Source organism: Nannospalax galili, unplaced genomic scaffold (assembly GCF_000622305.1).
Source record: "Nannospalax galili isolate Female #2095 unplaced genomic scaffold, S.galili_v1.0 scaffold86, whole genome shotgun sequence".
NCBI classification, from domain to species: domain Eukaryota; kingdom Metazoa; phylum Chordata; class Mammalia; order Rodentia; family Spalacidae; genus Nannospalax; species Nannospalax galili.
Window position 1 is genome coordinate 649,804 of NW_008354174.1, and position 23,521 is coordinate 673,324.

At 39.7% G+C, this 23,521-nt stretch overlaps 1 protein-coding gene and 1 pseudogene across 5 annotated transcripts in view; both read right to left on the bottom strand.

Moving 5' to 3' along the window:
* Nucleotides 1-22,772, bottom strand: part of Kiaa2026 (KIAA2026 ortholog) — a 92,041-nt gene extending 69,269 nt beyond the window's left edge. For 4 of the 5 annotated variants that reach the window (XM_008851195.3, XM_008851194.3, XM_008851196.3 and 1 more), the window contains exon 1: nucleotides 21,889-22,772. In XM_008851195.3, coding sequence (XP_008849417.1) covers nucleotides 21,889-22,484 — 596 coding nt within the window. In that variant the 5' untranslated portion in view covers nucleotides 22,485-22,772. The remainder of the gene's footprint in view (nucleotides 1-21,888) is intronic. The other variant, XM_008851197.3, reaches the window with a different exon arrangement.
* Nucleotides 3,835-4,140, bottom strand: LOC103748539 (annotated as a pseudogene).
* Nucleotides 22,773-23,521: the final 749 nt, after the last annotated feature.

Below are 23,521 nucleotides of genomic sequence, written 5' to 3' on the forward strand. Positions count from 1 at the left end.
TATTAGTGATGTTGAACATCTTTTAAGATGTTTCATAGCCATCTTTACTTCTTCTTTTGAGAACTCTCTGTTCAGCTCCTTAGCCGATCTTTTAATTGGGTTGCCTCATGTCTTGATTCTCTGTTTTTGAGTTCGTTATATAGTCTGGATATTAAACCTCTGTCGGATGTGTCGCTGGTGAAGATTTTCTCCCATTCTGTGGGTTTTCTGTTTGCTTCCCTGGTTGCCTCCTTTGATGTACAGAAGCTTTTTAGTTTAATGAGGTCCTATTTGTCAATTGATGTCTGGTTTAGAAAATCCTTTTCTACACCTGTGTCTTGTAGGTTTTTGCCAATATTTTCTTTTAACGGTTTCAGAGTTTCAGGCTTTACATTGAGGTCTTTGATCCATTTGGAATTGACTTTTGTGCAGGGTGAAAGATAGGGGTTTAATTTCATTCTCCTACTGGTGGAGATCCAGTTTTACCAGCACCATTTGCTGAACATGCTTTTTTTTTTTTTTTTTTTTTATTTTACAATGACATGTAGTTAAAGATACTACCAGTAGAAACAGGGAACAGTCTTTTGGTCTCCTAATAGACTGCAGGTTTTAAACGTAGATGGTCCAAAACTAAGAAATCAGTATAAGAAAAATATTCACTTGAAATCTCAAAATAGTCTTCTAGCAGTCTATAATATTTAAGAAGAAAAAAAGAAAAAGAAAAAGGACAAGCCAAGATGTTTGTTTTATCTATTTGGGGGTGGTGGTGGAGGGGTTAAAAAAGTTTGTTTCCTGCCTCAAACATCTTTCCCCAAAAGTAAATTCATTTTCGTTACATAAGAACATGGGCAGACACTGTCATGAACAAACACTGCTTCTTCTAGCTTTCATAACAATCTGAATTCAAGACAATTGTGTATAATATTCATTTTTATGAAATCCAGTGTATTCATTTCAACAAATGAGTGTTCCATGAGCTCCTGTTCACATGTAAAAGGAACTGGAATTTAAATTTAAAAATAAAAAAATGAAACTTATCTTTGATTTGGGTCTAGACTAATGGTTACCACTCAGCAATAATGGCCTTAAACACTTAAATAGTCAATGAAACTGCAATTAATTAAGGGAGTGTTGATTCTAAGAACTATGGCATTCTTTGTGAAGTTCAGAGGGAAGTATCAATAATTTCACCATTTGTAATAGCTATAAATAAAATACATAGATCAGATAAGAATTATATGAATAATGTTAAATAAAAAGTACACAGAGGTCCCAATTGTTGATTGTTGACCTTAATTCCTGAACAACTGGTGAGCAATTTAGAAAGTCCTTTCCTACACTTATATCTTGTAGGTTACTACCAGTGTTTTCTTTTAACAGTTTCAGGGTTTCCAGTTTCACCTTGAGGTCTTTGATCCATTTGGAGTTGACTTTTGTGCAAGGTGAAAGAATCTAGTTTCATTCTTCTACAGGTGGAGATCCAGTTTTGCCAGCACCATTTGTTGAAGACGCTGTCTTTCCTCCATTGTGTGTTCTTGGCACGTTTGTCAAATACCAGGTGACTGAAATTGCATGTACTTAGGTTTGGGTCTTCAACTATGTTCCACTGATCTATGTGTCCAGTATGTTTGTTGCTGCTCTTTTTACAACAGCTTAGAGATGGAAGCAACCTAAGTGCCCCTCAACTGACGAGTGGTTAACAAAAATGTGGTACATATTTACATGATGGAGTTCTACTCAACAGTAAAGAAAGATGAAATAATGAAATTTGTAGGTAAATGGACAGATCTAGAAACTGTCATACTAAGTCAAGTAACACAGACTCAGAAAAACAAAAGGCATATATTCTCCCTCATTTATGGATCCTAGCACCAAATTCTCATAAGTGAGTAACTGCAGGAACTAGGAAAATGGAAGGGAACCAGGGAGGTAAACGGAAAGAAGGAACCCAAGAGAGAATAGTAGGAGATAGGTGTTACTAAGGGAAAGATATGTAAAAAGGGGGTAGTTAAAGGGGAGGGGGAGAAGGAGGGCTATACAAACAACTATGGGAATAAAGGGAAAGAAGGAGCTCAAAAGCGGTGGGACCATAGCATATAAAAATTATCAAGGGAGAACCAGAGGGAACCATATTAGTTCAAACACCTACTGAAAAAAAATCACACATAAAATATTCCTACATGAGTCCATGAGTATAGCTGAAGACTATATAACAAGAAACAGTGCCAGACAGGAGAAACTTTCCTTTGAGTTGTTGGCCAGGGTAATCTAAGAGACTCCCAAAATTACAAAGTAAATTCCCACAGTCCTTGATTGCCTCCCAGAACATGATGGTAAGACCCTATTGCTGAAGACAGGACATACCCTGGACACAGGATTTGGAGCAATGGAGCTGGAACTGACCTGGACGCCACCTCCCCTGAAGGCCAGTTCTCATAGCTTTGGAGAGCACTATGCAAGCTGGTAAGGGAGAACATCAATCAATGGTCCAACCCTAGCTTCAAGGCCTAAAAACCACATCAATGACCAGCATAGCAAACCACATTGGTACAGCAGAGGTCCTTTTATCTTGGGGGTAATCAACAGCTACCTAATTGGACGTAAAGCCTGCTCAATGGGAGGGAACTCATGTGTGGTACTGTAAATCTAGCCAAATACATATAGCTGGAGAGGTCACAGATCTTAGAGAAAACCCCAAGGCTCTCACATCCCTAGGCAAATGTAATTTCTTACTATGTGCAAAATATGGATTCTTAAGTTTACAGACAAGTATCCCAGTCACAACTCGTCAATGTAGCTTCTTTTTTCAACAGACAGGGATTAATACAGTTATACCACTGGTCACATACAGAGATTGTCTGTGAATTGTCCAAGGCTAAGTGGCACATCTAGGATGCAATCTTTACACCTAAGACTGAAGGAACATAGAACAAGGGATGAAGAGAACACTAATGCATCTTTGAATTCTTATCAATGAAGCTCCCTCATGCAACAGAGGGCCAGGGACACAAAAGGCCACAAATAGGCCAAAATGCAGAGAATAAGAGTCTGCAGAGTGTGGGTCCTTGGACAGGACTCTTATATTGAGGTCCATCCATCCAGGGTTCAGGGACCATTGTAGAAGAGGGGGCAGAAAGACTGTTAAGAGTCAGGGAGGAAGTGCATGACCATATGGAAATGGCGCTACAGGCATCTGGGACCCTTTTCATACACACCTACAGCAATGGTGTCAGCATGCACAAGACCCATGCAAACTTAGGCAGACAAAAACCTAGCATAGAACTGTGGAAATGAACAGCAAGTTCCAATCTTAGTTGACGAATTATTGATAATTTATTACTGCTGGGTGAGGAAGAGCTGATCTTCTTGAAGAGAGACTCTAGATAGGCTGACTAAACCCTGGTGGATGAAATTGCACTGAAGGACATCTGGGGACATTAACTTTACATGATAGGCCTTAACACAAATGACAGAATGTATGAACTCCAGTGGGGGGACTATGGGAGGGTGTCAAAGGGGAAAGGGGTATAAAGATGATTTTCTGTATGAAATACACAAAAATTCAATAAAAAAATTTTAAAGCGCATACAGAACTCAGAAATATCTTTTCATTAATTTTGTAACTTATTCTAGTTCAATAAAATATTTGTAAGAAAAATGACCATTTAAGGGAGACTAGTTACATCATTGCTGATCAGAACTTCTTAAGAGCAAAATAATATTGGTCAACTTCCCTGGTTTAACCTTAATCAATCATCTTGAAACAGATTATTTTGCCAGATGAATATCTGTTATGCCTTGAAATGTCAAAGCAGAAAGTATAATCATAGGAAGCCAGAAACTTCATCAATTCATCTAGACAGAAATCTGCTTGTAGTTTTTGGCACCTAAAACCTTTTTGGCCACACATTGCAGATTCCTTTTTTGTAGGCGCAGTCCTGGCAGTAATGAGAACCTGGTTGGTGCACAGAACTTTTACAAATTCTGCAAATGGAGAACTTATTCTTTCCATATCATATGGATCAAATCTTGCTTTTTTGAAGTCAAAGCTTTATTTTCATTCAGCTTTCTTCTAATTTCTGTGGTATTCCTTGCACCATCTTTCCATGATTCTGAAGTGATAACTGTACCAAGTTTCTTTTCACATTTTTCATATACCATCCTTCCACGAATCAACCACTCCCTCGGCCAGCCATACAAGCAGCAGTAGTTACAAAACAACAACACTATAAACCTATTTTTTGATTTTAGTTTTTTCAACTTAAGGAAGGCACAGAGGTAAGCCTAAAAGTTCTTTATTTTATATAAAAATGGTGTTTGTAGGTCTGGCCTGGTGGTGTACATATTTAATCCCAGCACTCAGGGGGCAGAGGCAGGGGCAGGTGATCTCTGTGAGATCGAGGTCTGGTCTACACAGTGAGTTCCACGTCAGCTGGGGTTGCAGGGAACCCAAAAGGACAAAAAACAAAAACAGTAACAACAACAACATCAAAAATGGTGTTTGCAAAGTGCCTTAACAAACTTGACACGTTTGATTTGTTGTAAGCTAGAGCTGCTCTACCAAACATATACTACTCAGAGCGATTCCTTACCACACAGAACAATTCAAGAGGTCTCAGTGCCGGCAGAACATAAGCTACTAATTCACTGTCCAGATGAGTTCATGTTATCTATAAAAGTGGTGATTCTACAAGGAAGGCAAGTAAATAACTGAGCTTCCTGTCCCTGGCCAACTTCTCTATTATCTACCAAGTATTTGATGAGACTTTAAAAACAGGAGATTATGGGCTAGAGAGATGGCTCAGCAGTTGAGAGCATAGCTGCTTTTGCAGAGAACCCAGGTTCAATTCCCAGCACCCACATGGCAACTAACAACCATCCTTAACTCCAGTTCCAGGGGATCTGACGCCCTGTTCTGACCTCTGCAGGCACTGCACAACATGGGTGCACTTACATACATGCAGGCAATACATTCATACACATAAAATAAAAATAAAAAATAAAATATTTTAAAAAACAAAACAGGTTACAAATTCAGGAAACGCAGATTTAAACAATGGCACAAAAAGGACACATAGGAAAATACACTGAGTTTTGCCTCTGCCTCCCTAAAGTAATGGTCTCTGATAAGGAGATGAAAGAACCTGGCAAAGGCTAAAGACATAACTGAAATTGGGAGGATGTCACAATCAGGTATTCTGGTAGTCACAGAAAATAAGTAATGTTTCAATTTCTCTTTTCATAAATGGGTACAATACTATTCCTATTCCCTACAAACCAGTAACTTATACTGTTTCCCATATATTTCTTGTGTCAAAGGACCAAAGTGTGGATGACACAAATATTGATTCTATCAGCTTACTAAGAAGCCATATTTCTTACAGAATAATAGAGAAATGGTAACCATGTGTGTGGGGGGTGTCTTGGTAAAAAGTATATTCATTTTACCAGATATAACAAGGACTTTAGAGGGTGGGGAGGTAGCTCAATTCAGTAAAGCACCTGCCATGAAAGCATGATCCTCAAAACCAAGATTAAAAAACAAAACATGCACTTGCAATCCTACCACTAAGGAAGCAGAGTCAGGTGATCCCTGGGGCTCACTGCCCAGCTAGTCTAGCCTAATTGGTAAGCTCCAGGCCAATGAGATAAGACTAACTAGTAAGCTCCTGTCTCAATGGAACTCAACAGTACTCCTGATAATGACACCCAAGGTTGTCCCCTGGCCTTCACATGTCCCCCCCGCCCCCCAAATACACATACATTAAAAATATACCAAAATGAATAGAGATCAGTAGCAGAGTGCAGAGTGCAAAGTTCAAAATACACCAAGAATGTTAATATAAGGATGGCATTTCAAAACAATGGAGAAAAGTGATGTTGCAACGACTGGCTGCACATATGAGGAAAACAAAGCAGCTAGAATTCAACTTTATTTCTTGACTAACACAAATTCTAGATAGAACCACTTATTTGTTCATTATAGTTATTTCTTCATTCAGTACTAATTAAATGCTTACAGGTAGTGTGGGCTAGGTACTGGCATCAATATTTGTAGGCAACATTCCTGTGTTCACTGAACTTCTGTGATAGCAGAATTACAAAATGAAAAGTGAACAAATATATACCATAAAAGCTCTAAGTTTCATACTTGCAGTTCAGTCAACAGATAAAGCAAACCATGCAACAACCAAACCAAAATAACAACAAAGCAATGTAGGAATATAGTGTTCAAAATAAAAGCAAATATAAAGACCATGAGGTGAGAAATGATTTTGAGCCCATGAGATACCTCAGCTAATAAGTGTTTGCCTCCAACAGCTAAGTTTGATCTCCAGAACTCATGTGGTAGACAAGAATCAACTCCCACAGGCTGTCCTCTGACCTTCATACTGACACCATGGCATCCGCCCTCCTACTCCCAAATAAATAGATAGATAGATAGATAGATAGATAGATAGATAGATAGATAGATAGATAAATAAATGTGGAAAGAGAGAGGGGGAGAGAAAGGAGTGGTTTGGCAGGTATGTAGGAAGAACAAGTAGTTAAAATCCTTACTATACCTGTAGAACTAGTAAAGAACTTAGCTTTAAAATGAGTGCTGACTTCTCTTAATGTATATTTTAAGTTGCCGATGGGTAGAAAATGGACTAGAAAGAAAAAGCAGAAGTTAGGAAACTAAAGCAGTATTCCAAGTAAGAGATGCTATTGAACTTAAGAGAGAAATATGTAAGCTCAGAATGAATTGATATGCTGGCAAGAGTTACCTAGGTCTAGCAAAGTTAAAACTATGACCAACATCATAACAAAACAAGCCAGAAGTTCAGATTTGAACACGTTAAATTTTGAAAAGGCTATTAGATACCAACTAGATACAGGAAACTATTAACAACTGTGTTCTTGAACAGTAGGAGACCTAGGAGTGGTGAGAGGAGACATTTATTTAGATATGTGGTGTGTATGTGTGTGTGTAATACATTATGTGTGTGAGGGCCTGTGACTGCATCCTCTCATACTGCTTCCCAGTGTTGGGATTACAGGTGGGCACTACTGCGCCCAGTTTTTAATTCAAGTGCTGGATATCCAAACTTAGGTTCTTATGTTTGCACAGCATGTACTTTGCCCATTGAGCCATCTCCCTGGCCCCAGGAGACTTTTTTTTTCTCATTTTATCACCTCTTATACTGTTTAGCTTTTGCCACCAGACATAAACATTGTTTCTTAAATTACAAACACTAATCACTGAATTATCACTGAATATCATTTCAATCACTTTCTTTAGATTTCCATGTTATTTTATATGCATAATTTGGGGGGTATATTTTTGTTTGAGACAGGGCCTCCCCGTAGCCCCAGCTGGCCTGAACTCACTATGCAGACCAGGCTGGCCTTGAACTCAGAGATCCACCTGCCTCTGCCTCCTAAGTTCTGGGATTAAAGACATGTGCCACCACACCCAGCTTGTATGCATAATTTTTTAAAATTTTTATTTTTATTTTTTGTGTATGAGTGTATTGAATGCATGCGTGTAATTGCACCCATGTCATGCAATGCCCACAGAGGTCAGAAGAGGGCATCAGATTCTCCTGGAACTGGAGTTAGTACAGTTGTTAGCCACCATGTAGGTGCTTAGAATTAACCCCAAGTCCTCTGCAAGAGCAGTCATTTCCCCAGCCCATTTTATATAATATCACAAATACCGTCACTCCTAGAACCCCAGGTCTCTAAATGATTGATCCCTGTTCCTTGAAATTTCTTATGATCCTTTTCTCCCCAGTCTGTCTTTCAGTAGAAAGTCTTCTTTTTCCTAATCTCTACATCTTTTGACAACACAATAATTAAATAGTCTGCCTCTTAAGCCAAAGTCCCTGCATACAAATTCAGGTCCTGCCACTAATTAGTAGGGAAAAACTAATCATTCAGTACCCCAGTTTCTCCATTTGTAAAAGTTTATGTAAATAATTATCTTAGAAGTTGCAGGAATAACTTCACTTGTATAAAGCCCTTCAAACCAAGCAGCAGTGACAATAGGTGTTAACTAATGTTAAAATGATGTCAAAATAGGGGCTGGAAGGATGACTTAGTGGTTAAGAGCACTTGCTGCTCTTGCAGAGGATCCAGGTTCAGCTTCCAGAACCCACATGGCAGCTAACAACCATTCTAAAGGCCAGTTCCAGAGGATCCAACAACCTCTTCCAGCCTGCATAGACACCACATATATGTGATGCATATATGGACAAGGAGCCACACACACACATATATACAAATAAAACCATAAATAAAATGTCGGATGTCAAAACTTTTGCTGGGATTTTGTATTTTTAAAAATATTTTTATTTTCTGTGTATGAGTGTATTGCCTGCATGTATGTGAGTGCACCCACGTCATGCAATGCCCATCAAAGTCAGAGGAGGGCATCAGATCCCCTAGAACTGGAGTTACAGATGGTTGTTAGCCACCATGTGGATGCTGGGAACCAAACCTGGGTCCTCTGCAAGAACAGTCAGTGCTCTTAACCACTGAACCATCTCTCCAATCCCAGGATTTTGTATGTTAAAAGCAACCAAGATAGGCTTTTTCTACTCCTTGTTCTAGATTGAGAAAAAGTATAGTTATAAATGACAGGGAAGTAATAAAAACACCATAAAACTAATTAACTTGCATGATTTGAAGTATCAAAAAACGCTTAAGGTATAATCTTAAAATTCTTACAAACTTATCATGGCAAGACTGGTGGCCTCAACTTACTTTTTAACAAATCAAGCTGATTTTTAATCTGAGTGGTTTTTATTTCTTTTTTGGTAGCTCTATTCTTTACTTTTCTTGTCAAAATACCTTATAAAAGTAACTTAAGGAAGAAAGGGTTTATTTGGCTCACAGTTTTAGGGTACAGTTCATCATGGCAAGGAAAGCATATCAACAGGAATGTGAGGCAGCTGGTCACACTGGATTCACAGTCAGGAAGCAGAGAAATGAATGCTGCTACTCAGTTCACTTTCCTCTTCTGATTCAGTCTGGACCCCAGTGTATGGACTAGTGCCACTCACATTCAGGGTAGGTCTGCCCACCTCAATTAATCATCTATAAAATTTCCCAGATATGCTCAGAGACTTATTTTAGGTTCTAGATCCTATCAAGTTGAGGATCAGTATTGGCCATCTTAGTAGCCAAACAAAACAGAGGTGAATCCATGTGGTAAAAATAAATTTCTTAGAAGGAAAAAACTACAGGGTTAAAACAAACAAAAACCACCAAATAATACTACAGGGTCCCTCTGTTGTCTTGTTTAGTAGATGACAAAAAATGCAGAAATACAGCTTCAATGTAGTAACATTCATATAAAGTCTTAGAGATGATAAACAGGATAGAATATTGCATAATTAAAACTTTATATTATTATTTGTTGTGTGTGATTAAATAATACCTATGTATATAAATGAAATGAAGAAGGCTAACAATTATCTCTATATAGGATGGGTGATTTTGTTTATTAACTAAAAACCTAAGAATACTTTTTCTGTTTTTAATTTTTGCTTTTTTTTTAATGTGTATGCATGTATTGTGTGCATGTATGCAAGTGCATCCACCTTATGCAATGCCGGTGGAGAGCAGAAGAGGGTGTCAGATCCCTGGAACTGCAGTTACTGATGGTTGTTGGCTACCATGTGGGTGCCGGGACTTGAACCCAAGTCCTCTGCAAGGGCAGCTGGTGTTCTTAACTGCTGAACCACCTTCTCTAGCCCTGAGACCTCAAGTATTACTTGAAAGACTTTACTCTGCTACTAATTAAAATTTGTCTTAACAACAACACTGGGTATGGTGATGTATGCTTTTAATCCCAGCCCTCAAGAGGCAAAGGCAGGTGGATCTCACTTTTTTTGCTCCTTCAAAATAATTTGCGCACCTACCTAATTTATCCCCTCCCATTTTTCTATATTCATATTTGAATTCCTTAGAGTATCTATAAAATAAGCATTATAAATATGTGTTGGATGAGCTGTACCTGCTTTACCACATTAACCATATACTTCTGCTTTGTTTTTTTGAGACAGGGTCTCCCTGTAGTCCCAGCTGGGCTGGAACTCACTATGTAGACCAGGCTGGCCTTGATCTCACAGTGCATGGATTAAAGGGGGGTACGCCACCATGCCCAGCCTTTTTTTTAATTCAGGTTTTCGAGATAGAGTCTCACTATATAGCTCAGGCTGGTGTCAAACTTCAGATGCTCCTGCTTCTATCTCTAGAGTTAAACGCAGCACTTTGTGGAAGACTAATAAAATACCATTCCCTCCAATGCCCCCCCATACCCTCTCCCCAGCAGGCAGGGCCTCACTAAATTAACTGTAGGATGGCTCCTTTTATCAGGCTTCTGAACACTGTATCCATTCCTTGAGGGAGGGAATGGAATCTATTCAATTCAACCAGTAATTATTGAATTCCTTTGAACTTGAAAAGTTACGCATTTTAAAATTTCAAGTGAATATTTACAGAAGTCAAACAGCAGCAAACCAAATAGAAAAGTCCCTGTTCCATAGAGTTTGCTCTACTGAGAAGAGAAAAAATAAAACAAAACAAAAAACTAATAACATTGCATATTAGCTTGTACTAAAATTAAGTAATGAAAACGAAGGTCATCAAGGGGATGGATAATGACCCAGGAGAGAATTATTTAAGAAAGAATGGTCAGGAAAGGCTTCCAGATAAGGCACCATCAGAGAACAAAATAAGGGAGCCAGAAAATGAATGTATCTGCAGTACATTCTCAAGTAAAAACACAAAATATCCAAGGCAAATAAATATAAAACATGTCTTCCCTGTGCATCGTGGTACATGCCTTTAATCCCAGCACTTGAGAGGCAGAGGCAGGTAGATCTCTGTGAGGTTGAGGCTAGTCTGGTCTGCAGAGAAAGTTCCAGACTAGTCAGGGTTATACAGTGAGACCCTGCTCAAAAAAAAAAAAAAAAAAAGTTCAATTTACTCTTTTCTATTACTTTTCCCTTCTAATTTAAAAATTCAGATAAGTCAAAAATGATGCTCATATAACTGATTCTGCAGGGAAAGCTAAGTAACAAGTGTTTTAGACGGTCTGTTTCTTGCTGTGTAAAATGGACTCTAATTTTTAGAACAAACTTAAGCAAAACTGCTGAATTGTCTCTCTAGGATTTAGCAAAATTTTAAAAATTTTATTTATTTACTTATTTATTTTGGTTTTTTGAGGCAGGGTCTCAGAGCCCAACTGGCCTTTAATACCTCCTGCCTCTACCTCCCAATTGCTGGGATTATAGGCATGAGCAACCATGTCATGTCTGAGTTACAGGACAGCTGAGGATACAGGGAGAATGGAAGGAAGAAAAGGAGGGAGGGAGGGAAGAAGGGAAAGAAAAGCAGTTTTAAAAACTAAAATATGATTTCATCTTTCTTTACTGCTGAGTAAAACTCCATCGTATAAATGAACCACATTTTCATTATCCACTCATCAACTGAGGGACACTTAGGTTACTTCCATCCCTTAGCTACTGTGAAAAGAGCAGCAACAAATATGGATGTACAAGTGTTTCTGCAATAGGATACGTTCTTTGGGTTTATGCTAAGGAGTGGTATACCTGGGTCAAATGGTAGGTTCATTCAAAGCCTATTAATTTGGACAGAGGGACATATAGGACAGTTTTTGCTCCTTGCTCTCCTAGGTCGACTAAGTTCCAGGGGACTATGAGCATCTCTCAAAATGTCCTGTAACTGTGGTGAGTCACCTGTCCTCTTGATCAAGGAGGCCGTGGAGACCCCACCAGATGGACTTGAACCAGTGTCCAGTCTACAAAGAGGAGGGTCAACACAGAGAAAACATTTCCTCCATGCTTCCAAGTGAAGCCAGCCATGGTTGAGCAGGACCTTTGATTTATCTTCATATAGACGGAACTGGTAAAAGAAAGGAGCCAGGGGCTCCTTCCAAGCCTGTGTTACCCCTGAGGAACAGATCCTCAAATGACCTTAAGAGTAAAAAAAAAACTGGTTTATCTGGGCCAATTGTAGGGTCTTAAACACCCAAAAGGAAAGTATAACCAAGGATTAATGGGGTCAATATCACTTTTCAAGAGTCCATATGTATAGTTAAAGGCTACATAACAAGAAACAATGCCAGACAGGAGATACCTTCCTTTGAGTTATTGGCCAGGGTGGCCCCAAAAGACTCCCAGACAGTAACCTGGCATCGAACTGGGAAAATGAACAGCAGACCCCAATCTTATCTAAAGGAATATTGGCAACTGATTGCTGCTAGATGAGGAACAGCTGATCTTCCTAAAACAAGGCTCTCTAGATAGGCTGTTTAGATTCAGCAGACCGACAAGCATTGGGGAATGGCTTTTATGCTTTTTTAAGTGTTAATGTGTCTTATTTTTGAGGCAGGGCTCTCATTGAACCCAGAGCTCACCAATTGGCTAGCCTGGCTGACCAGCAAGCCCCAGGGATTCGCCTGTCTCTGCCTCTCTCCACCCCCAGTGAGTGGTAGGGTTGGTATGTGCCACCATGTCTAGCTTTTATATGAGTACTGAGGATCCAAATTCAAGTATTCATACTTTTGGGTCAGGCATTAACCCAAAACATCTCTCCCATCCAACTTTTTTTCCTTTTAAAAACAATATTTGTTAGCATATATTAATTGTACAAGGGGGTTTCATTTTAACATTTCCATACATGAATATAATGCTCTGTGACCAAAATTCACCTCCTCGACCACCACTCCTTATCAGTCCCTTCTCTTCTCCTTTCTACATCCTGAATAATACAACTTTTACTTTCATAATACCCTCCCATTACACACATAAGAAGAAATATATGATAACTTGTCTTTGTGAGACTTGATTTGGATTATAATTTTTCCAATTGCTAACCTGAGGCTACAGAGATGGTTTAGCCATTAAAAGCTCAGGTTCACAATCTAAGCATTTAACTGCTAACCTTTAAATGTTTTGGAAACTAAAGCTGTAGTTTCTACACATTAGAATGCTCTCATTTGAAAGAAATCTTACCTCTAACAGATGAGACATGTCTGAGGAAGATGGCTATCCTTTGGGAATATAAGATCCCCAACTTATTTCATATATTAAACTACCAATTCAAACACTCTCTGCATTATCTCTTGGTACTACTTTTCACTGATTTTAACATAAAAGACAAACATAACAGAGAAGCAGTATTCATAAGTTACTTTGAAAGCATAGCAAAGTTTTACAGTCAAGCAGTTTTACCTTAAATTGGCTTATAGTCTGCATTCACTATTTCTTTTTTGACCTTTTTAATGGGATCCCAAAACAGAAATGAACAAATGTGAATTCTAAGGCTTATTTTTATTTATTTGTGTGTGTGTGTGTGTGTGTGTGTGTGTCTGTGTGTACACAAATGCCTACAGAGGCCAGAGGGGTATTGGATCCCCTGGAGTTACAGGTAGTTGTGAGCCGCTTGACATAGGTAGGTGCTCAGAACCAAACAGGTTCTCTGGAAGAGCAGCAAGCACTCTCAACCTCTGAGCCATCTCTATAGACCCACACATGTAAATTCTAAGACACATTAACACTTAGAAAGGCATAAAAAAATTATCAAGAGTTATTTCTATCTGAAAGTATTTTTAGATGGCTGTACTGAAAGCTTTAAATCAAAATTTAAGGTCAATTCTTAGTACTAACTAGTCTAAGTCTTTAAAACTAAACCTAGAAAGTCTGTGGACTTTATAGTCTGGGTGGAATTACAAAAAAGTAATAAAAGTAATACATAGTCATTGCAGAAAAATAAAAATTTAGAGTGGAAGGAAAAATTAAACACTCACAGTTTCAATGTCTAACTACAACTATATAATCTAACATGGGTATACTGTATCACAGCCTTACTGGTAAATTATTTTTAACCCAATTTTTTACCTAGTCTCTTCAAAATTGTAAATTTTAATTTCTTTTCAATAAAACCTTTTTACTTTAAAAGTAATATGCTTATTATATAAAATCTAGGAATACACATAGACATTTTTAAAGGGTGCTCAGTTGGCAGAGTGCCTTGGGTCTGATCCCCAGTACTATATAAACTGGGCCTGTTTTACTGCTATATAGCAAATTCCAAGTCAGTTTGGGACACATGAGACCCAGTCTCAAAACTAAAAAAGTAAAAAAGAAAAATATCCAGCATCCTTCTACTTGGCAATAATCACAATTAGTATTTTGTTTGTTTTCCTTGTTTCAAGATCTATACACTTAATAGCCTAAGTTTTAAGCATGATTAATTCTGGAACATTTATAAATCCCAGATGGAAGATGATAGAGCAAAAGGTTTGGTATTACCTACCGGTGAGATTTATTAGTCTTTCCCAATTAAAAAAGAAAAAGAAATTCAGGTAATTTACTATGAATTTTAAAGATTCGTATTATCTAGGCTGTAGATAATGAAAATGATTGCTCCTTATTTTGAGTTATTCTAATTTTGAGGTAGCTTAAAATGATTTGAAAGGTAATCTCTCCTTGAAGTTGTTTTTCTCAGGTATTTTGTCATGGTAACGGAAAGCTTACTAACATATAACAGACTACAAAGCAAAACACATGAAACTTTATTAAAGCAATCATCATATGGAATTCATAAACATTCTTAAATATTTTCAAGTAGATCAAAACTTCTTTAGACAATAAAGTTCACAGTAGTGAAAATAATGTTTTGCTTATGACATCCTTTTTTCCAGCTTTACTAACTGCTTCTCTCAAGCTGTTTGTTTTTAATATACATTATATATATATTTTCATCATGATCTAGCCAGGAGTGTGGTACATGCCTTTAATCCCAGCTCACAGGAGAAAAAGGAAGGTAGATCTCTGTAAGATTGAGGCTAGCCTGGTCTACATAGCAAGTTCCAGGCCAGTTGGGGAGACAGGCAGACCCTGTCTCAAAAAGACCAAACAAATAAAAAAAAACCATAATCTTTCATAATCTTTTTCTTTCCCTAAAGACTGCTAAAGACAATCAGTCCTTACATAAAGGTTCACACATAAAGGTCTGCTTTGGTGCTGTTATCCAACACTCTGTACTTTCCTGTCTGTATTTTTGGTTTTGTTTACCTATCACCTTGAAATAAGGAACAAAGTCATGTTTATCAATATATCCAGAGGATTTTACACGCTGCGTACTGTAGAATTGTTCAAATAATTATTCATCGAAGTCCATTTCATCTGGCTCAAAACTACAATATCTTGAATAAAATGTAATAAAACATTTTAAGTCTCACCCTTGCTTCCCCCGCCCCCACCCCAATCAGTAGTTCTCCTGCATACCCTTCTTAGTTCATCACAGTAGTCCTTTAAGTATGATCCCCTGGAACAGACATGCTAAACCAAGATTACCAAGCCAAACCAAGATTACAAGCTAAACCAAGATTTACCAAGCACCCCCCCCAAAGTGTTTTTTTTTCCTTAATTTGTACTGGGAAAAAAATTAAGGTCTTAAGACTCTCTTCAATGAAAGACTTCTATAATTTGCTTTAAACCTTTTGGACCCTTGAGGAAAAACAAAACCAACCAAACAAAAAAGGATATGCAACTAAATACATCAAATTTCAGGTTGCTATGCAAACAGTACCATAGCATAGCATCCATTGTTAATGGAGCTATCCTGAGAATCAGAGAATTCATGTGTTTTACCTTTTATCACATCTGTATGGGCTTCTTCCTACCAGTTTTTAAATCTTTTGGGAACAGAGACTGTTCCCAAGTTGTAAAATAAAGAAAGTGCTCAATAAATGTTGAATTGTGTTCCCTATTTTCACCACATTTAAGCATTTTCTAGATTTTCTCTAAATAAAACTTTTTTTAAAAAATGTCTATTACGGGCTGGAGAGCTGGCTCAGCAGTTAAGTGCACTGGCCGTTCTTGCAGAAGGGGTCCAGGTTTGGCTCCTAGCACTCAAAAGACAGCAACAACTGTCCTTTAACCCCAGTTCCAGGAAATCCCATGCCCCCTTCTGACCTCCAAGGGCATTGCAGATGTGGGTACACTTACATACATGCAGGCAAAACACTCATACACAAAAAATAAAATTTTAAAAAGATGTTTCATTAAAAAATGGCTATTATAACTAAAACTACATGGAACAGTAAACTCTTAATATTCTATAGTTCTACGCAAGGGGTATGTCCAGAATCTATTATTAAAAGCCAAAGGTCCCCAATGTTTAAATATTTATATAAAATATAATCGTATAAATCTTTTGCCTTTTTCATAGTATAGAACCCGGGGAAAGGGTTCAGAACTACTCAGAACAAGGAAATTTCTTATTAAAATTCTTAAATTTCTGTATTTTGATCTTAATTGAGTATAAACCAACAAAAGCTCTAATTTAACTTAGGAGAGGTTTAAAATCAGTCTACAGAATTCATCTTGATTCAATTACTACTTGCACTGGGACACCTTGATTTTAAAAAAATTGGGGGGGGGTGCTGGAGAGATGGCTCAGCAGTTAAGAACACTGGCTGTTCTTATGGAAGACCTGAGTTCAAATACCAGCACCCACATTGTGGCTAACAATTGTTTGCAACTCCAGTTCCAGGAATCTGATGCCCTCGTCTCTCCTCCAAGAATACTGCACAACATGGGTGCACTCATACACATAGGCATAACACTCATACACATAAAATAAAAATAATTTTACAAAAAATTAATGAGCAAAAACAATTTTTTTTAAGGAGACAGTGTGTCCCTATAGCCCCAGTTAGCCTTGAACTCCCTATGTAGAACAGCTGGCCTCACTCTCACAGAGATCTGCCTCCTTCTGCCCTCCAGAGTACTGGGTACCATTTTGAAAAGCAAATTAATTGAGAAAGTAACTTTAATGAGGATACTTAAGATTATTTCCACCATTATTCATCATTATTTCATCACCCTTCTCCTTTAGCTTTAGACCAACTTTCTTTAAGTTTTGTTCAATATGTCCATAATAAAATGATTATCTTTTAACATCTTATCCTACCACTTGAGGCCAAGGAACTGATGTTTTCATCTCAAATTGATGAAATATTTTCAATTATTTTATCACTAACCAAAATGGCCAAAAGCAACAATTTTAACTCATTTCTATTAGGCTCACTAATGGCAGACATTTCTATAATCTCAACATTTTATAACCGGGAAAAGCTATCTTTGGGATACATGGAAATATTCTTAAAGCTTTAAAAAATAGCTATTAATCAGTTTTGAAAGTGGCAAGAATTAATACTTGTAATTTTCCTAAATATAACTTATTACAGATATCTTCTATTCCTTTCCACTTTTATCACTTTATCCCCGTTTCTAATACTAATTGCAATTTCTCAGTTGACTCAAATAATAATATTCTTTTTAAAACTTAACTTTATTAGAGAATATACACATTGTCTATAGAGAATAGAGTCTATAGGAATGAGTGGCATAAAGTACATTTTAAATTAATAATTTAAAAAGATGTGTTGAGCCTTTTACTATGAGCTTTTTACTTTTTAGAAAAAGACAACATGTACCTCTGTAGCTCAATCTGGAATGCATTCAAGCAGTTAGCCAGGTTCTAGAAATTCAAAGAACAGACCTGAGTCTCAAACCTAGTTCTGACACACACAATTTATATGACATATAACTTAGAAATATTTATAGGCTTCTATAGGTAAAGCTAGTATAAATGTCACAAAAACGCAAGCTAAAACCAGAAATTTTGATGAAAAATTCACAAAGATGAAATCACAATAGATTATCCTCAAGTTCTAATATTTTTGTCCCTTCCCCAATGGATCACACTACATACTTTTCAGAGTATAGGCATGACTCTAGCCCCCATACTAGAGCATTCAGAATTATTTGCAGTTTCCAGAAACACTGTGCTGTTTCACACTTTGCATTCACTGTAGTTCACCATTCTGGAATGACCCCATCAAACCTGCCTGAGAAAACCAAGAACTTCATTCAACTCTTTAACACTCAGTTCACGTACAAACTCTGACAGTTTTAAACTGTTCTCTTTTGCCTTCTTCCCTTTTCACCTGCCATCCAAGAAGGCTTGCCCTTCTCCTTTAGCTTTAAATTGTGTTCAGTATGTCCATTATAAAATCAGTTTGTTTGTTTGTTTGTTTGTTTGTTTGTTTTTGAGACAGGGTATCCCTGTAGTCAACTATCCTGGAACTTGCTATGTACACCAGGCTGGGCTTATATTCGTGGAGATCTGCCTGCCTCTGCCTCCCAAGTGCTGGGATTAAAGGCTTACGCCACCACACCCGACAAATCATTATCTTTTAACATCTTACCCTACCACTTGAGGCAAGGAACTGATGTTTTCATTAAGAACAAGAATGTCTAGCTCTTACAATTTGTATAACTAATCTAGTCTGAGGGTCTCATTGTACATATGAAGAAACTGAGATTAAGTTATGTAAGGTGTTCAAGGTTGCAATGCCATTAGGCTGCTATCTAATGATAACATGGTATCCTCTGTCCCTAATATTCCTTATCTATTCCTTAATGGAAAGCTCAGCAGTATATGCAGCAGCTTAAGAAACAAGAAAACAAGAAAAACAAATCACCCTTTTTACATTTACTTATTTGTATACAGGGGAGATGCATGTGCCATGGCATGCAAGTGGAGATCAGAGGTCAACTGGAGGGAGTCATCCCCTCTTCTCTACCATGTGGGTCCCAGGGATTGAATTCAGATCCTCAGGCTTGGCAGTAAGTGCCTTTAACCCCTTAGCCTTCTCACTAGCCCCTTAAATTCCACAGCTTTAAATTAATCTTTACAATTTAGAAGCAAGATTTATTTTAACTCAATAGCTTACAAATGTATACCAGAAAACAACATGTAAGTGCTATAGGCTTTATTACTAAAACACCATATGCCACTAAGATATTTACAAATAAAGTCATCTATCTACTGAAGATCATATTCATGTGAGTAATCTGTAGAATATTGTTCTGGAACATCTATACATGTAAATTACATTTCAAACAGTTGTATGCATGCTTTTCTCCAACTGTGCCCACTCAAAGTACTTATTTGTATGACTCAGATTTTAGGCTAATATAGGAAAAGAAATTGTTTTTAGTATCCAGAAGTGTGGTCTATCACTTTCAAAATGTTTTTGCATGCATCAAAAATGGTACAAAAACATGGGGGACTCAAAATTTTATCTATCTGAAACCATCATTTTACTTTTTGCTACTAAAATGCTAGAGTTTTATTTCTCTTGGCCCAAGTTGTCAGTGGTACATCATTTTTATTCATTTTACAATATTATAAAGTTAACTTCTATATACAGACACTATTAGATCACATGGGTTTCTAAGCATTAGCTCTTGGGGATGATTATTTTAATATTTGTAAAATTTAATGCAAAAGACAAAGAAGGCCCCCTGCTCTTTTGTATGACAAGGATTTGCTATAGCCATAGTAATCTGCAAGGATCTGCAGTTCAGGATAGCTATGTGCTACTTCTGTGGTGCTTTCATGCAGCTATTCTCTTGCTTCATTCTGCATGTCTCTTTCCCCATCTATCAGACTAGTGGACTAGAAAAACTCTAAAGTTTCTTCTGGGTTTAAAATCTTGTAACATCTGTTTGGAATCTATTTTGCTGTTTAAAATAATGACAATGACATGTGAGGTTGCAGAGATGGCTCAGTTGTTAAGGGTACCTGCTGTTCTTCCAGAGGACCCAAGTTTGGTTCCCAGCACCCATGTTGGGCAGCTCCAGAGGTTCTGACAAGGTCTTATGTCCTCTACGGACAACTACACTCACATGCACATAGCCTACAGACACATAATTAAGAAAATAAATTTTTAAAAAGATTTTAAGGGGGCTGGAGAGATGGCTCAGAGGTTAAAAGCAATGGCCACTCTTGCAGAGGACCCTCGTTCAATTCCCAGCACCCACATGGTGGCTAACAACCATATGTAACTGCAGTTCTAGGTGATACAACGTCATCTTCTGACCTCCGTGGGCACTGCACAAGGTGGGTGCACTTACACACGGGCAGGCAATACATTCACATAAAATAAAAATAATAAATAAAAATTTTAAAAAACTTTTAAAAATAATGACATGTGAGTGGATTTTTAAAATATATCCACCATCACAATGCACTGTAAAAACAAGAATAAAAAAACACAGTATGAGTCACCAAATAAAACATTAAAAGTAATCTTCAAAGCTAATTTGAGAAGTTATTCTATCATCAAATAATTCTGCTTCACTGAAGAAATGCAGCGTTTCCTTAAGGAGAACTTGTCCTATATGAGTTAAGCACAATATTACGCTTTTAGTGAAATTAGTCTGCAACAGACTTAAAAATAGCATAGGAACAAAGAGAAATGAAGGATATTTTAAATTAAACTTATAAACCAAGGACCAAAAAAATGAGCACAGTTTTTGAGGACCTAATCCATGAAAGCCCAGTACAATGCCCAGTTTCAGATAAGGTGTACACTCACTGCACAAGTACCACTACTCTGATTAACACATTCAGCCATGGAACCAACAGTACTGACTTTACATTTTTTTTAAAGTTTATTTAGTCCTCTGAGGAACTCTATAGGGTAATATTTTTCCCATTTTACAGACCAAGAAACAGGCCAAAAAAGCTTAAATGAGTCAAGTCAAGTTCACTCTGCTGAGTCAAACTCCTAGTCCAGGGCTGGAGAGATGGCTCAGCAATTAAAGCCCTTGCTGCTCAATTATGAAGACACATGTTTGGATCCTCAGCACCCAAGTAACAAGCCAGCTCCAAAGGCTGGTGTGGAGGCAGAAGGATGGCTGAGGCTTGTGGGCTTCCAGACTCTAAGAAAACTGAATGTCCCATGTTCAGGGATAGACCATACCTCAAAGGAAAAAGGGGGGCCATAGTGCACATCAAACATCTTCTGGGCTTCACTATAAGATTATTCAACCGCATACACTCACACAAAATAACAGAAAATCTAAAAAAAACAAAACTATTCCACCTCGACTATCACATCTAACAATAAAGATTTTTCTATTACTAATAAACGTTATTTACTGGGCTTGTGTCAATTACACAGTGATTACTGTATAAAACACTAACTTTAAACAATACCTTAATTTTAGTATCCTATGTTATTCTTTCTTACTAAAAAGAAAATTGGATGTATGGAGATGGTGTATAACAAGAGCACCGTGCAATTTGAATTATCTATGATTTATGGTAGAAAAAAAATTTCTAAGTCTGGGCGTGTAGCTCCGTATTAAAGGTCTTGCCTAGGATGTCCAGAGTTCTACCTTTAGCATTAGGAAAACACATAAACACACCACATGTCTAAACTTATTAAAAATCCTGTGCTAACGCATTAATTCCTTATTACTGCATAAATTCAATTTCCTCAGATGAACCGGAGAGAAAACATTTAGTAACACTCTGAATTTCCGATGCCTGAAATTAATAGTAAAAAACAAACAAAAAAAAATTTGGTTTGAATCAACCACCTTTCTACACGAGCCAGATTTTCCTAAAGATTACTTCTTCCTAAATTCTTTTTTAAACACCAGGCAAAAGCCGTCTGTCTACACGTTCAACTTCGATACCACAAAAAGCTTTCCTCCGCCTATGCGTGTAGTTCTTACACCTCCCATCTACGAACTCCACTGTTCTCCCAAAGTTTGAGGCTCGTCCGACTGAGCTTCCTTCTGATCTTCTAGGTGGGTTGCAAGCATCCTTCAACCCATACCCATCACACCCATCATACTCATCCCGGCCCGCGCCAGCGCTGCTCCTCCTCCCGGGGTTCCAGCAGAGACTCAGCACCTATCAACGCCGTCCCCCGGCCCCCTGGCCCAGCCCATCCTCGGACACGTGTGCGGGTGTGTTTGTGTGGGTTTGTCAGTCCCACCCCGGACAGAGCTCACTTACCGAGAGAGGAGCGCCAGCTTCTGCTCCAGCAACATCTCCAGTTTCTGGCCCTGTTTGGAGATCCAGTGGTCCACGCCGTGCAGGCGGTAGCACGTCTCCAGCATCAATCTGAAGTCCGCCACAAACTCCGTGATGCCCCTGTACTGGCCACTGGAGAACTTCTCCTCCATCTTCAGCAGACACACGCCCTGGTCGGGCTGCTGCGCCGGGACGCGACTGCCCCGGGCCCCGCCGCGCCGCCCTTCGGCCACCTCCTCCTCCCCGGTGGCGGCGACGCCCCCCAAGGGCTGCAGGAAGGGGGCGGTGAGGCCGCGGTGCTTCTCCTGCAGGAACTCGCCCAGGATGCGGTGGCCCTGCTGCAGCTCGTAGGTCAACTCCTGCTCTTTGCAGCCGCCGCCCGCGACCACCGTCGCCTCCGCCACCTCCTCCTCCTGGTCATCCGCGTCCTCCAGCGAGGAGGCACTCCTCCTGCGGACCGGCGCTGAGGCCCGGGCCGCCGCGGCCACCTCCTCCCCGGTCTGTTCTCCGGCCGTCAGAGGCGGCCGCTCATCCTCCCCGGCCGGCTCCATCTCCCTCAGCGTCCCGGGCACGCTCATGCTCCCCGGCAGGCCCAGGCTGGGCTAGGAGGAGCAGCCGCTCCAGGCGCCGGGGCCGTGAGCGCGGGCCGCCTCCTCACAGCTCGGCCGCGCCGCGCAGCCCCTGCTGCATCGGGCCTCGCTCTCTTCAGCCACCAGCGGGATCCGCGCACGCGGGGGTCTCAGGCTCGCGCCCGCGGGGCGGGGTTACATAGCGCGCAGGGGAGGGGGGAGAGGAGAGCCTAGGTGCCCTCCTCTCCCCTCCCCCCGGCGGCGCTCGGCCCGCGCCGGCTTCACCCTCCGCGGCCCGCCCGCCCTCCCGCTCACCGGCGGGCCCGGCGCCCCCCCCCCTCCCCGGCCGGCGGGGCGCACGCGGCCGCTCCGGCTCCTCCTCTCCCTCACACCCCCTCCAGCCCGTCTACCTGCGGGGGACCTGGGCAGGAGGAGGCGGTGCACGGACGCGGCCGGGCGACAACTGTCAGTTAGAAGCCCCGCCGGGCGGGAGAGGGAGGGGAGGGGCAGGAGTAAAGGGGGAGGGCACTCAGCCCCCCCGGCCGGGGAGAGCTGTGGAGAGAGGCGAAGAAAGAAGCACCGTCGCCATTCCCGGTGCGCATGCGTAGTAGCACAACATTGTCTCCGCCCCCCTCTCGTCCCGCCCTGCTACGCGAAAGCTAGGACTTCGGCTCCGCTACAGGCTCGCAGGCCGAGTCTGTAGCGCAGAGCAATGATGTCATCAACATGCGGACGACGGCAAGGGGCGGAGTGGAGGGAGAAGTAGAGCGCCTGCGCTGGGGTACTCTTCCCTGGAAGGTGACCAAAGGGCTTTGAATATTCTTTTCTTGAGACCCTTGATAGCCCTAAAAACTTTTAATGCTTCCGAAAGGTGATTACTAGCCAACCTATGTTAAGAATAAATGAGTACACAAAATGAAATCCTCTTGTAAAATTTTCACCTCTGCTGCTTTTTGACTGCCTGGTCTTTTAAAATTAGCATTTTAGAAAGTTTAGAAAGAAGTTTTAGAACATCACCACACAATCATATGCAAAAGATTTATAGA